The sequence below is a fragment of the Rattus rattus genome, chromosome 1 (genome assembly GCF_011064425.1).
Source record: "Rattus rattus isolate New Zealand chromosome 1, Rrattus_CSIRO_v1, whole genome shotgun sequence".
Taxonomy (NCBI): domain Eukaryota; kingdom Metazoa; phylum Chordata; class Mammalia; order Rodentia; family Muridae; genus Rattus; species Rattus rattus.
This window is the reverse complement of record NC_046154.1, coordinates 145,410,617-145,424,432: the sequence shown is the minus strand read 5'-3', so window position 1 is coordinate 145,424,432 and position 13,816 is coordinate 145,410,617. Positions and strand designations below refer to the sequence as shown.

Here is a 13,816-nt window from a genome sequence, read left to right as displayed (position 1 = left end):
GAAAAAGGAGAAAAAGCAGGGTTTGTTCTAAAGTCAAGGCTTGCTGCTACTCAAAGTGCAACTGGGGGTGGGGAGCTCCACATGAGCCCCCACCTTGAAACACCTCATCCCACGTCAGCTGCGATCCTCTTCAGAACGAACCAGTGATTTATAGGCACTATGAGAAGTCCCCATTCTAAACCAGCTTGGTATCTCAACATTGGAATCCCTGAGGGAGCTTGTCACTAAGTGCATCAGCACCCACCCACCAATGGCACCTGTCCCTACCCACACTCTTCAATACTGGGATCACAGACCTGCACCCTGAGACTATAGATGCTGGAGATGTGGACCTGAGCCCTCATGCCTTCCCATTCACTGAACCGCTTCCCCAGTCACTGGGGGATCTTTTGCAATGACAGATGCCATCCTTCTGGAATCTGATTAAAATGCTCAGTTTTCCTAAATGATTCCAAGTGCTCAAGCCACGGTCACAGCCCTGAGAGGCTTCCCAGACCTTCAAAAAACCTGTTCAACGGCCACGATCTGGATACTACTGGTGCAGAGTGAATACCAAGAGCTCCTAGCAGGCTAGCAGAGCCTCTGTTTGCCCACATAAAGTTACAAGCCAGAATGAGGCCAGCATTTCACTCCAGGTGCCTAAGCCTCCTCCTTCACATATGAAGTTCCCTTCACTGTGGGTTTCAATCTGGGAAATCTGTTGTGACAGAACAAATCATTAAGCCTGGAATGTCTGTGCCAGCTTGTTGCACTCATCTCCTACATACTGTTGGCAATTAAGATAAGGTCCCTATGCTATCAAGGTAGCAGAGGAAGAAAGGTTATACAAAAGACTTAGTGATCTCCAGCAGGCAAACAGACAAACCAAAACCAAAGAAGGGTTACCCACAGGCACCCTGCAAAGCCCGCCTGTGAGTCAGCTCAGGGAGGCCCAGCCCCTTCAGGAGAGCCTGATTTAGGATCAGCCCCTGCTTCCAGGCTGGGCTGGGCTGCATTTCCTCACAAGAACCAGTCTTAATAGCAACTCCCCGGCTGCCTAAAGTGTCACATTTTGCTCATTCCCAAGCCTTCTCCCCCACCCCTTTCCCAGACAACTTGCTGGTGAGCAGGGGGTGTTGTGAGCCACCTCCAGCCTCTTCCTTTGGTGACTGCGGTTAAACAACTTTCAACTCCTCTCATTGCAACGCTATGAAGTTCCCCGGGAAGCCCAGGAGCCTCACAGCTGCTTTTCTGCCTGTTTGCTGCCTCCTTTTGAAGATTCTGCAACCAGGGCACTGCCACTCTTATGACAACCGCTATGCTGGGTAAGTGGAGCCAACTTCTTGTCCTGCAAAGCTTTGACTTGTATGAGGGCATTGTTTACCCCCCATGTGCCTCACCATTTTGTTGTTGTTTGTGGTTTCTGTGTGACTCTGAGGGCTTCATAGTCCCCTCTATAAACTGTGTAAACAGCATTCAGTATTGGTTCAGTTGGCTGAGAAAGTGCAGAAGGCAAGAGTCTGGCTATCACACTGTTTAGAGCGTCCCAGCCCCGGCTGTGGCCTCAGTTCAATGGGAAAGTGTCTCTGGGGTGCTGTGGCTAGTATCTGCAGTCCCTGCCTCCGTGGATGCTCAGGCTAAAAGATACTGTTATACCATATGAAGTATGACCTGAAAATTAGTGTCCTTTAGAATGGTGCACGCACTTCAGCCACGGGCTATAATAGAACAGTGACTTCTTATTGAAGAACTGAAGATGATTTAAAAAAAAATAAGTGTCAGAGTGATTGTTACATATTTCAAACCTGGGCAGTTCAAATAATTCAACACAAAATAAGCAGAATAAAAGTAGTCAACTGTAAAATGCTGGTATTTTTAAGGAGAAACAGAAGAAAAAAGCAGTTTTCTCCTCTCTGTACGTTAGCAGGCTCTGAGATGGCAATCTCAGGGAGGCCCAGAGCTGGGACTAAAGCAATGTACCACTGTGTATGTTCTTATTATCCCGAAGGCTTGCTGTGGTACAGACAGCGTGAGCTTGGCTCAGATCTGCAGAGTGCTGTTCTTTGAATCTGGAAATTATAGAAAGCCTGCATTTTAGAGAGGAACCCTAACTAGCTCCTTGAGTTTGGTGGCTTAAAACCAAGGAGGAGAAGTAACCCTGTACCACTCAGTTATTTCCAGTGGGAAAAAAATTAGCATCCCAAAGAAAAGTTGCTCATTTTAGGTATCTTATGTAGAGCTTGTGAGAGTCTGGAAGACAGAACTGCGTTTCCCTTTCTCTCCCCATGGAGCTGGATGGTGCTTTTATTTAGTAATCTTCCAAATACAGGATTTACAGGGAGACATTCACCAACATGATTTTAATTGGAGAGAAAACAAGATCAAGTGGGAAGGTGTTCGGTGAAATAAAGGTGGGAATATAACCTTGAAAATTCCCACCTATATTTTTTTTTCTTGAGGCACAAAAGGGCATTTACATCCAAGAGGTTCTTCCTAGTCTCCTGCACAACAAGGCCTAGGCTTACCATCCTGTAATTTGTCATGTGCCTCACAACCCTCCTTAGAGATTCGAGCAAAGAATGCTTAATGACCGACCTGCAGCCTACGGCTGTGGAGGAGTTAATCGGACCTTTTGGCTGACGTCAGACCAGATGATGAACATATATCATCAGTTTAGATGTGCTCCGTGTGAGACAGGTCCCCACTCCTCCACTCAGCTGTGGCCCTTGTACATAATTACTTCAGTGTGGCACTCATCAGTCATGAGGTACCGGCTTCCTCTCAGCTGAACAGGTGTGCATCCTTTGCCAAGCACCACTCGGTGTGGGGGAAAGAAGGCCAGCAGCATCTTTTCTATCAGAATTTTTAAGAACTGGCCACCTCTCGGGGAGATCTCTTACTGTGCACTGAAGGTAGTAATCACCATTTCTTCTAGCCTGCAACATATCGAGATAGCCCCAAATGTGTAAATTACCAGATGTCTGAACGCTGGGAGGACAAAAGAGTGAGATGAGCACTGAGGAGCTGAAGACTCTCTCACTACCTGTCCGTCACAATAGACGCCTAAGGTCTCCTGAAATCAGAACCATTCTGAGTGTTCCCTCCATGGAAAACAGAGAACTTTAACTCACCTTCAAGATACAGACGTCCTTCTCTCATTACCAAGGACAAATGCTTCTTGACTCAGGAGTGCTTTGCTTTGTTTACTTAGGAACCACTGGGTACACGGTTAGCTCTTTAGGGATTAGGATCTGGTAGGAAAACAGTAAAATGCGAACATTGTTTTTGTCTTTGCCACCGCCTGTTTAGCATGGCTGTAAGCTGCCTTATTGTTATTCCTTCATAGGTTGTGTTGATTTTCTTATTAATAATTATGGGATAATCTTATTCCTTATATTATGGAAAAGATATTTAGCAGGTCTTGCCCAAATGCAATCCTATGCGATTGTCATCTGCGGGCCCCTGAGCATGAATTAAAATTAGAATATTCAGGAAAAACAGCAAGGCCCCTTCAGGGCAGCTAATGAGCAGCGGGTCCTCTCTATGCAAACAATAACAGCTGAATAGAGCCAATGTGTGACAGAGGCTTCCTTGAAGTGTCTCAGGAAATGAGTTTAAAAATGAGTTAGAGAACCTACAGGCCTACAGGGGACTCTGAAGACAAAGGCTGAGACCTTTTTGGGTAACTATATCAGACCACACTTTGACAAGGGACATTTAAAAAGACAGAAGAGAACACAGGAAGGTCAACAATTTGACTCCCAGTAATATAGCTCTACCACTGCTCAGCTAGGGAAGGGCTGTTGGAGCTGACAGCGCCATGTCAGACATTTCCAGCATTTCCATCAAAGGGCACTCAGGAAACGAGACTCCCACATAGGCAAACACCACTCTGGCTTCTCTTCTTTCCTCTCATCTTGTTTTCATGGAAGGATCCGTTATTTACTATATACTGTGTGGTTAGAACAGACAAATAATGGTCTGTACCATAGGAAGTGTGTGGTGGGGGCAGGGGGTATGTGTGTGTGTGTGTGTGTGTGTGTGTGTGTGTGTGTGTGTGTGTGTGTGTGTGTGTGTGTTTGTGTGATGTTCACAGTCAAGAGGCAAAGAGACACGAATACTGTTCTCAGCTCACATTCATTCTGGAACATTAACCTGTGGAGATTTGCTGCCCACATTCACGGGAGGTCCTCCCTCCTCAGCTAACTGTTTCTGGAAACACTGACCAATCGACATGCAGGCACAGCTTGGGTAACTCTGGTTCGGAGATACCGTACTTGAAGTGTCTGCAAGGATGTATTTAGGGTTCTCTCCCAGCTTTGCCTCACTCCTCAAACTGTACATTGCCCACCCTAACAGCCATTTAGGAAAAAGTAGAGCTTTTATCTTGTTCTGGAAAGAACATGATCATTTCAACAAAAAGGAAAAGCATAGCTAATAAAGGCAAAACTGGAAGTTTAATCTCAGCTACCTTCTCTCAGGGGTGTGGGCAGCACAGTGGTCCCTCATTGCTTGGGGTGTAGGTGGAGAACATAAGAAATGGGAAGAAGATAAAGGGGAGACTTTAGATGCTTTGAAGATGAGAAAAAGTAGGACTAAAGTATCTGTGGACATGGCCCTTCACCCTCACAAGTATTATCTCAATGTTTGCTGTGTGCCAAGAGCATCAACCAACAGTGGATGCCCTAGTGGATGCCAGTGAAGAGACTGGTCCCAACACAAAAACCATCCAGGGTCTAAGTGATGCCTAGATAAGCAGGCTATGGTAAGTATCATGGTCATGGTGCTAACACAGAGGGCTAGGCATCTTTCCTCAGGCTCAGCCCATCCTGATCTCCCAGAACTGCTGGGTCTCCACTATCAGTGCAAAGAGGCCTGGCTTCCCACCAATATTGCATGTGGAGACTTGAATATACTGGTTCTCAGTCTGCTTTCTGAGGTCCTCCGTACAGGTCCTTTGTCGATACGGTTTCTTCTGCTCCTCTTTTCCTTTCTGGAGGGAGCTGTGGCGATGCTGCCTTTTCCTACATGACTCTCTGCTGCTGTGTGCTGGTGGTCATTCCTGAAGCCCTACCCACCCCTCTACTAGTGCATATCTACCCAAAGTTCTATAGCCATCTGTGGAAACAGGAGAAGGGATTCCAAGAAGAAAGAGAGACTTTTGAAAGAGTTGTTCCTCAAAATTCTGTGCGGCCTGGAATTAGGGTGTGGTCAATCAAAGAGAAATCAATAGGAAACAGAGTCGCTCAGGAGAATAGACCAGCCCTGGGGACATGAGGTATACTTTATACTTGGCCTTTCCCTCCTCTGGTGATTCTATCTCTCAACAGTAGTTTCGACTTCTTTTGTGTTTCCTTGAATGTTCTGATGTTTAGAAACAGGCTTGAGTGTAAGATGTCGGGAATCTGAGAGTTTCCTCCATGTTGGTGGTTAAAGGTCTTGTTAAATCAGAAAAGCTCAAGACTCCACTTCCCTGGGACTGGTCAGTGTTGCCATAACAGACACATTTGTGCCTAGAATGCCCACATATTAATTGACAATGCCTTCTTTCTATCAAAGAAGAGTCCCCTTGGACAGTAACTCGTACATTGGACACTTTGTTCTTTAACGGACTTTAATGGGGTTATCTGTATTCCTTTAACTATCTTCTTATTTTATTTTCAAAGATCAAATTTGTCCCTAATTATCCCATTCCAGTGAAAGGCACTTCATTTGTTCCCTTTTCTCCCTGAGAATGGCTGCCAGCCACCTCTGGAACTACTTTACCTCAGTCTGGGGTAATCTCCTCCCACAGATCTGTCTCTAGTCCTTTCTCATACTAACAATCTTACTAAAATAACAAGTGTGTTATTCTCAAAGGCCAACTTTGGGTCTCAAGTGCTGCCTTTGTCAAACCGATTTCTCCGCCTGGCTTTCAGGGCATCTGTAATTGGTCTTCCTCTGTTTCACTCTTGCTCAGAGCCCTGCTCTAGTCAGAGAAATAAGGGTTGTAGTACACTTCTAGTCCCTGAGGCAGACAGACCTGAAAGCATAAGGCAGGCTCATAAATGACAAGGAGTGTGCTACAGATCTGTTATAAAGCACATTTGGTGAGGCAGTTGAAAGGTTGGTTTTGAACCATTCCCCCACAAGGCAGTATGCATGTAGTCTCCAGTACCTTCTGGAAGTTTCTTTTGCTCCCTCTGTCTTAATTATGGTTTCCATTGCTGTGAAGAGACACCATAACCAAGGCATCTCTTATAAAGGAGAACATCTCATTGAGACTAGATTATGCCTTCAGAGGTTTAGTCCATTGTCACTATGGTGGGAATCGTGGCAGAGAGCAGGCAAACTTGGTGCTGGAGACGGAATCAGGAGTTTTACATCTTGATCTGCAGGCCGCAGAGGGAGACTATGGGTCATATTGGGCATAGCTTGAACATATATGAGACCACAGAGCCTGCATCCAGAGTAACACACTTCCTCCAACAAGGTCACACCTCCTAATAGTGCTACTCCCTATGAGACAAGCACGCAAACACATGAGACTATGGGGGCCATATTTATTCAAACCATCACACTCCCCTCCTACTAATGGTGGGGTATTTTTAGTTTTCCTTGTGTGCTGGCTGAAAGCAGAGCTCCAAGAACTGGTTGTTTATCACACATGCAGCAAGAGCTTTCCTCACATCAGTGTGCTCTGCATTCGGGTCTCCTGCTTTGCTGGCTAAAGATGGGCAAGGTTTCAGCTTTCTAATCCTCTGAAGCAGGGGTTCTGAACCCATGGGTTGGGACCCCCACAGGGGTAGCATATCATATATTTACATTATGATTCATACCAGAAGCAAAAATCCCAGTTGTGACATAGCAAAGAAATAATTTTATGGTTGGGGGTCACCACAACATGAGGTCGCAGCATTTGGAAGGATGAGAACTGCTCTAAACTGGACTTTTTATGAGTTTCTTCCTCTCCCTCTCCCTCTCCCTCTCTCCCCCCCTCCTTCTCCCCCACCACCCCATTCACACAGCTAGTGGAAAGAGGAATGTTTCTAATGCCCAGAAGCCACTTTCTCCTCAGAACTTGATCTAATATTGTTCCTTTATTTTATAGTACCAAGACATCTTCTGGGTAACAGCACGAAACATAGTCACTTTCATCTTTTGAAAATGAAGCAGAAGCGTTAATGTCTCATCACTTCACAGCCTAGCTTGGTCTGGCCACAATGCACCAATGTTCTGTCTTAAACAGAATTACAAGCAGAGAACTTGGAATTGCAGCAGAGAAAATACTTGGGGTTTGTTTTGGTTTTTTTGTTGTTGTTGTTTGTTTGTTTGTTTGTTTGTTTTTTTAGAGTCTTCATTATGATCAGTCAGTAAGTAACTAGTTTACTGGGTCGGCGCTTGCTTTGCTAAGTCTATGTCATTCCAACCTGCCAGAGGCCTCTGGGTGTTTTGTTTTGTTTTGTTTTGTTTTTTTAATATTAACATAGACTACACGAGAGAAAGTTCCAGGAGCACACTCTGGTTGTCATAAATTTTCTAAATTCTCAAAGAAGAAATTTGCCTTTGAAAACATGACAAAACAAACTTCTAGGTCGTTTTCTTCAACAAAATCCACATCTTTGCTTTTTTTTTCAACATTTTGAAAATAGTAAAACATTTTCTTTAAGTATCTATTTTAGAATATTGATGGGCTGCCTTGCTTTTGCTTGTTTGTTGCCATAGCAAAGAACCCCTTCCCTTAATAGTCTACATAAATTCATTTTGTATGCATATAAAAATCCAGAAGAGCTCTGGCTGGTTGGCAGTGCTAGTTATCCAGCAGCTTTGACCTGGTCAACACCCAACTCAGAAAAGAGCTTTTTATGAATATGTGTATATGATATATATATATCATATACACATATATTCACTTTACATCCCAATATCAGTCCCCCTTCTTCTCCTATTACCCATCACAGGGATCCACCCCTCCCCCTCCTCTTTCCCTCTGGGAGGGGGCCCTTCTAGATATTACCTCGAAACTCCCCCCAACCCCCTTAATCCCTACCCACTCCTCCTTATTATTTGGCTTCCTTGGTTCTGTGGATTATAGCATGGTTAACACTTAAAGAAATGTTCACCATTCTTAGTCATCAGGGAAATACAAAAATACAAATCAAAACAATTCTGAGATTTTGCCTTACACCTATCAAATGGCTAAGATCAAAAATTCAAGAGACAGTACTTGCTGGCAAGAATGTAGAGCCAGGGGAACGCTCCTCCATTGCTTGGGGGAGTGCAAACTGGTACAGTTACTCTGGGAATCAATTTGGCAGTTTCTCAGGAAAAAAATGGGAGTAGTTCTACCTCAAAACCAGCTATACTACTCCTGGAAATATACCCAAAAGATGCTCCACCATCCTACAAGGACACTTGCTCAACTATGGTCATAGGAACTTTATTTGTAATAGCCAGAAACTGAAGACAACCTAGATGTTTCTCATGTGAGGAATGCGTAAAGAAAATGTGGTTATTTACATAATGGAATACTACTCAGCTATTGAGAATGAGAACGTCATGAATTCAGTAGGCAAATAGGTAGAACTAGACAACATCATCCTGAGTGAGATTACCCCAACCAAAAGGCATGCATGATGTGTACTCACTTATAAATGGATATTAGTCACAAAGTACAGGAAGGAAGCTTTTATGTCACAGTCCAGCCAACGAGAAAATGGAAAGGAAAAACTAAAGTTTAGATGTTTAACCTGCCCTTGCTGTGGACTAGAATTGGGCAGATGATTTAGGTCGAAGGGGTGCTGTGAAGTATTGCCATTAGCTGGAGGCCAGCTCTGGAAGCACTTGCTGAGGGTCACTAGAAGGTTTGCAGAAGTCCCACAGATACTGTTCCATCGCCTGCTCTCATTTCAACTTGGTTCTGCGGATGCAGAGTTTCACACTTTGAAGTGATTGAAAGTGCATTTTTTTTTTAATTTTACAAATGTTCTTTCCAGTCACAGACCAACGGAACAGAAGGAGACAGAAAATATATAAACAAACAAAGAACAGCCCAGTCTTTCTGTTTAATACCTGAGAAGGCAGACTCCAGGAAGGCAGAAGGATTTTCTGAGCTGGGAGTTAGGACTACAAACCAGGTCCATGAGTTCTCAGCATCTCTCAGAGTCGACTATAGCACTGGGTGACTCTAGAAGTTATCTCAGTCTTCCCTACTTCCTGAATTGCTGAGGATAAGGCCCTATGATTTGGCAAAGCTGAGGGGTCCTTAAAGAGAGAATATTTCATTCTATAAATATTTGTAGGCTGTCTGTCTGTTGCTAGGCTCAGACCACAGAGAAGAAAGAGCAGCTCGTGCCCACTACACAATGAATAACTCAGGCGGGTAAACAAGGAGTTTCAACCTAGAGTCCTGTTCCCACCGAGAAAATTCTTCCCGCCAGGTAAGTGCATCAGACGGTCATGCAATCCAGACTGAAGAGTGGAGGGAAGGTCAAAGTTGGCTTCTCAGCTGTGAGAAGTTTCTCGAAGGACAAACAGAAATGTAAGAGGATTCTTAAATGTGTAATTATGCTGCCTTTTCCTTTTAAATAGTTGTTACAGAAAGGGCACAGCCTTGTCTCTCATAAAATTAAACCAAAGCCAAACAGTTGAAATTTGAGGATGGCTTTCCAGACCCAGAGGGGACTTCAAAGAGCTCTAAGAGAGCTTGGCGACATCTAGATAATCAGAGTTTTGCTTCTTTCTCTGAGAGCAAGACATAAGCTAAGGCTAGAGATGCCGGTGGAAGGAACAAAATATTTTGCGATCCATCACACACAGTTCTAATCTCACCTAACGTGATAGAATGCTAATATATTTTTATCAGGGGATTCAGAAAAGAAATTAAAAGAAAATTCTCTCTGGAATCCCTGGGAAGAGAATGCATAAAGGCTGGCACAAGACAACCAAGGCAGGAGTGATTATAACTTGCAGCTGCTGCAATAACAGAGAGAAGAGAGGCACGGAAGGACCATTCAAGTAACAGAGCTGCTACGATAAAATAGGGAAGTGTAGAAAATGATTCACATTTAGGATCGAGTAATTAGACCAAAATCTTTATAGAGAAAATATAAATAATATGCAAACAATTTCTAAACACCTGGTAGAACACTCTGGAAGTGTGCATTGACATGAAAAGAAAGCCGAAAACTGGGGGGGGGGGGGATGTCAGAGAAGAGATTAAAGAAAGGTCCAGAAAGTAAGAAATACAGAAAATGACCATTAAATGAATGTTGGGTGGTAACAGAGCGGTCAGCAGAGCCAAACACCAGGCAAAGCCGGGAGAGCCCTGCAGAAGAGGGGAGGACAACAGTCCAGGACACCAGGAGAGCATGACCTACAGAATCAACTAAGCAGGGTTCATAGGGGCTCACAGAGACTGAAGCAGCAATCTGGAGTCATCCTGGGTCTGTGCTTGGTCCTCTGGGTATATGCTGTTTGCATAGCTTGGTGTTCTTGTGGGACTCCTAACAGTGGGAGAGGGGTGTTCTGTTGTTTGCCTAAGCCTAGGACCCTTTTCCTCCTCTTCCTGGGTTGACTAATCTAGCCTTGATGTGACTGGTTTTCTTTTCCTTCCTTCCTTCCTCCCTTCCTTCCTTCCTTCCTTCCTTCCTTCCTTCCTTTCCTTCCTTCCTTCCTTCCTTCCTTCCTTCCTTCCTTCCATCCTTCCTTCCTTCAAAGGTAAACTGAGGAGGAGGAATCTGGGTGGTGGTACAGGGTGGAAGGAGACTGGAGGCAGGGAACACTTTCGGTTGGGATCTAACGTATGTAAAGAATCCAATCTTAATTAAAACAGGGAGAGAGAGGTCAGTTACCTTAGTTATTACCAGGTGGTGGTTCCATAAAGGAAGTCGTGTGATATCGTCAGAAATACCTGTGGTCAAATGGCTGAAAATACAGAGCAGAGTGAAGACTGAATGGAATATGAAAAAAATTAGCATTAAGTGTGGACAATAAGTTCTAGTGTCTTATTGATCCCTGAAGGGAAAGTGGCCATAGGGGGACCACTCCAAACCTCCAAACCTCCAAACCTCAAGCCTGAAGGAAATTTTGCCGTTTTGCTTTGAATTAAGGGAGGAATGGCATTTGTCCTTGTGTCATGTCAGGAGACAGAAAGAAGAGTGAGAAGCTGTAGGTGAAGAGCAGGTCAAATGAGTAAGAGATTTGAATAAAGGAGCAAGTGTTAGGTTCTGGATACTCCTGAGGGAAATGAGTCCTTTAGAAGTCTCACCACTGATGGCAAAGAGGATAGTTCACAGTAGAACCATGCCTTCAGCCCAGGGATTTCTTCTAGATAGTGTCATGTAACTTCATGGGACAAGCAACGTCACCTATAAACTATCACTCTGCTTATAGCAGATAAGCTTATTCACAGAAGGACAAGGGTGTGTGTGTAAATACATCTGTATGGTATCACAACATAAGTCAGACAAAAGGAACCAACATCCCAGACCCTACCCATTCTTTACCTTTCTTTTCTCTGTGTCTAGAAGGCAGACTACTCAGCCTATGTCTGGACACTTTCTCCAGGACAATGTAGGCAGGAAGAGAGAGAGAAGAAAAGTTAGAAAATTTCTTCCCTGCCTCTTGTTTCTGGCTTCGTGTGGTGCCAAGGTTTGATGGTAGCTGGATGTTGGATGAACATCTCTGGCTGGCCCTTACCTTCCATAGTTCAGTTCTCTCTGGCCTCAAGGGTGTAATGCTGCTATTCCTCAGACCCAGGGATCACTTATGTTTGTGTGCTTTAGCATCTCTGGACTGTCCCCTCCTGTCCTGCTACCATCAATCCTCATATTATTAAATGGATTTAATTGAAAATTGAACCAATTGAGCAGAATTTCTCTCTTCTGGTGAAACAACTGGAATTGAAGACACACACACACACACACACACACACAAACAAATACATGTTTAAAGATTTGTTCTAGAGCAGTTTCTGGGGCTCTGAAATGAAAAATAACAAAAACAAAACAAAAAACAAACAAAACCACAAAAACATAATAGCAATGCCAAAAAGGTAGGAGACGACAACTAGTAATTTCTATTTCTCTTTCACTGGAGGAAATGGCGTAGTCCTTTGTAAATACATGATACAATATTAGATGGTTATGCTAATAACTAATTGGAAAGCCTTGGCTTTCATGCAGTTGTATCTGGTTATAAAATTGACCACATTTCTAAGGGATTAAGTTAAAAACTGTGAACTCTTCTTAGGAAGAACTGGAAATACCTTCTCCTGGTCCTTCTCCCAACATCCATCCGCCATCCTGCCTCCTTCCACATACTGACTGCTGATCACACAGTAGCCATCATTCCTTAGCTAACATGGGGTTAGGCTCTACAGTATGTCTGTTTCTGTCTTGCAGAGAGCCTGTGTGCTCATTTCTACCCCCTGAGAGCTTATGTTTTAATTAAGTAGTTTAGTAGAAGGATAAAGAGAAGGAGCGAGAGAGGACTGTCGAGAGAGCTGGCACATGAGCAAGTAATCAAATCAAAGGAAAATGCCCAGTCCCGGGTCACCACTACCCCCTCTGGCTTGTCTCTCCTGTTGTTTTCTCGACATGCACACCTTGAACTTTTAAGGTATTTCAGTCTTAGGTTACTACCTGCTAAAGAGGAGACTTTCAGGGTGACACCCATCTATCACCAGTTAAGAACTTGGTTTACTTTTGCACATATAGAATCTTCAACCTTTCAATGCATGACCTCAATAGCCATATTTCCATTTCCCCAACATGCCTTTCAGAATTTCCGTATCTTATCAGCCTCATTCATGAATCAGATAAATGTCTGCTAAGTTCCTTTTATGGTTTCTCAGATTTGTAAATGTGGATTTCTCCTATCCATCATGACTGTAGGGGATGCCTGATGTGATAACAGCACATATGGTGTTAAAATCACTAAACATCCTAGAGGTTGGAGGCCTTTGAGATCTGCCAGGATAGCTAGTTGTTTAGAGCTGATGGAATATTTTCTTATCTGCATGCTTCTAAACACTTAGCTTACTGGGAAAGTAAAGAAGATGATATAGAGAATCCATTTCTCCTAAGTTTTTCGACCTCTGTGAAATACAGTAAGTGATTACTAGAAAATCAATATAATAACACACAAACATACATATATATACACACATATATGTACACACACATACATATACACACATACATACACACACATACAGACACACAAACATATACACACATACAGACACACAAACATAGACACACATATCTACATATATGCACACACACATGCACACATACACACACATACACACACATAAACATACACACACACATACACACACACACACACACACACCTGATCAATATTGTTTATTGTGACTTTTTGCCTAAAATAAAAAATAGTTTTCCTTTGCCTATAAAACCCGGTTTGCTCCCCATTGAAGGAATCAGAGAGAAAGGACTGGAAGAGCTTGAAGTGGCTTGAGACCCCACATGTACAACAATGCCAACCAACCAGAGCTTCCAGGACTAAGCCACTACCTAAAGACTATACATGGACTGACCCTGGGCTCCAACCTCATAGGTAGCAATGAATATCCTAGTAAGAGCACCAGTGGAAGGGGAAGCCCTGGGTCCCCAAGACTGAACCCCGTGAATGTGATTGTTGGGGAGGGTGGTAATGGGGAGGATGGGGAGGGAACACCCATATCGAAAAAGGACGGGGAGAGGTTAGGGGATGTTGGCCTGGAAACCAGGAAAGGAATAACAATCAAAATGTAAATAAGAAACACCCAAGTTAATAAAGATAAAAAAAAAAAAAAAAAAAAAAAAAAAAAAACCGGTTTGCTGAGATA

At 43.6% G+C, this 13,816-nt stretch overlaps 1 protein-coding gene across 1 annotated transcript in view; it reads left to right on the top strand.

Annotated features, from left to right (window-relative positions):
* The first annotated feature begins 1,188 nt into the window (after positions 1-1,188).
* Cpa6 (carboxypeptidase A6) overlaps positions 1,189-13,816 on the top strand; it is a 323,751-nt gene continuing 311,123 nt past the window's right edge. Inside the window, exon 1 of the mRNA XM_032890585.1 lies at positions 1,189-1,304. Coding sequence (XP_032746476.1) covers positions 1,189-1,304 — 116 coding nt within the window. The remainder of the gene's footprint in view (positions 1,305-13,816) is intronic.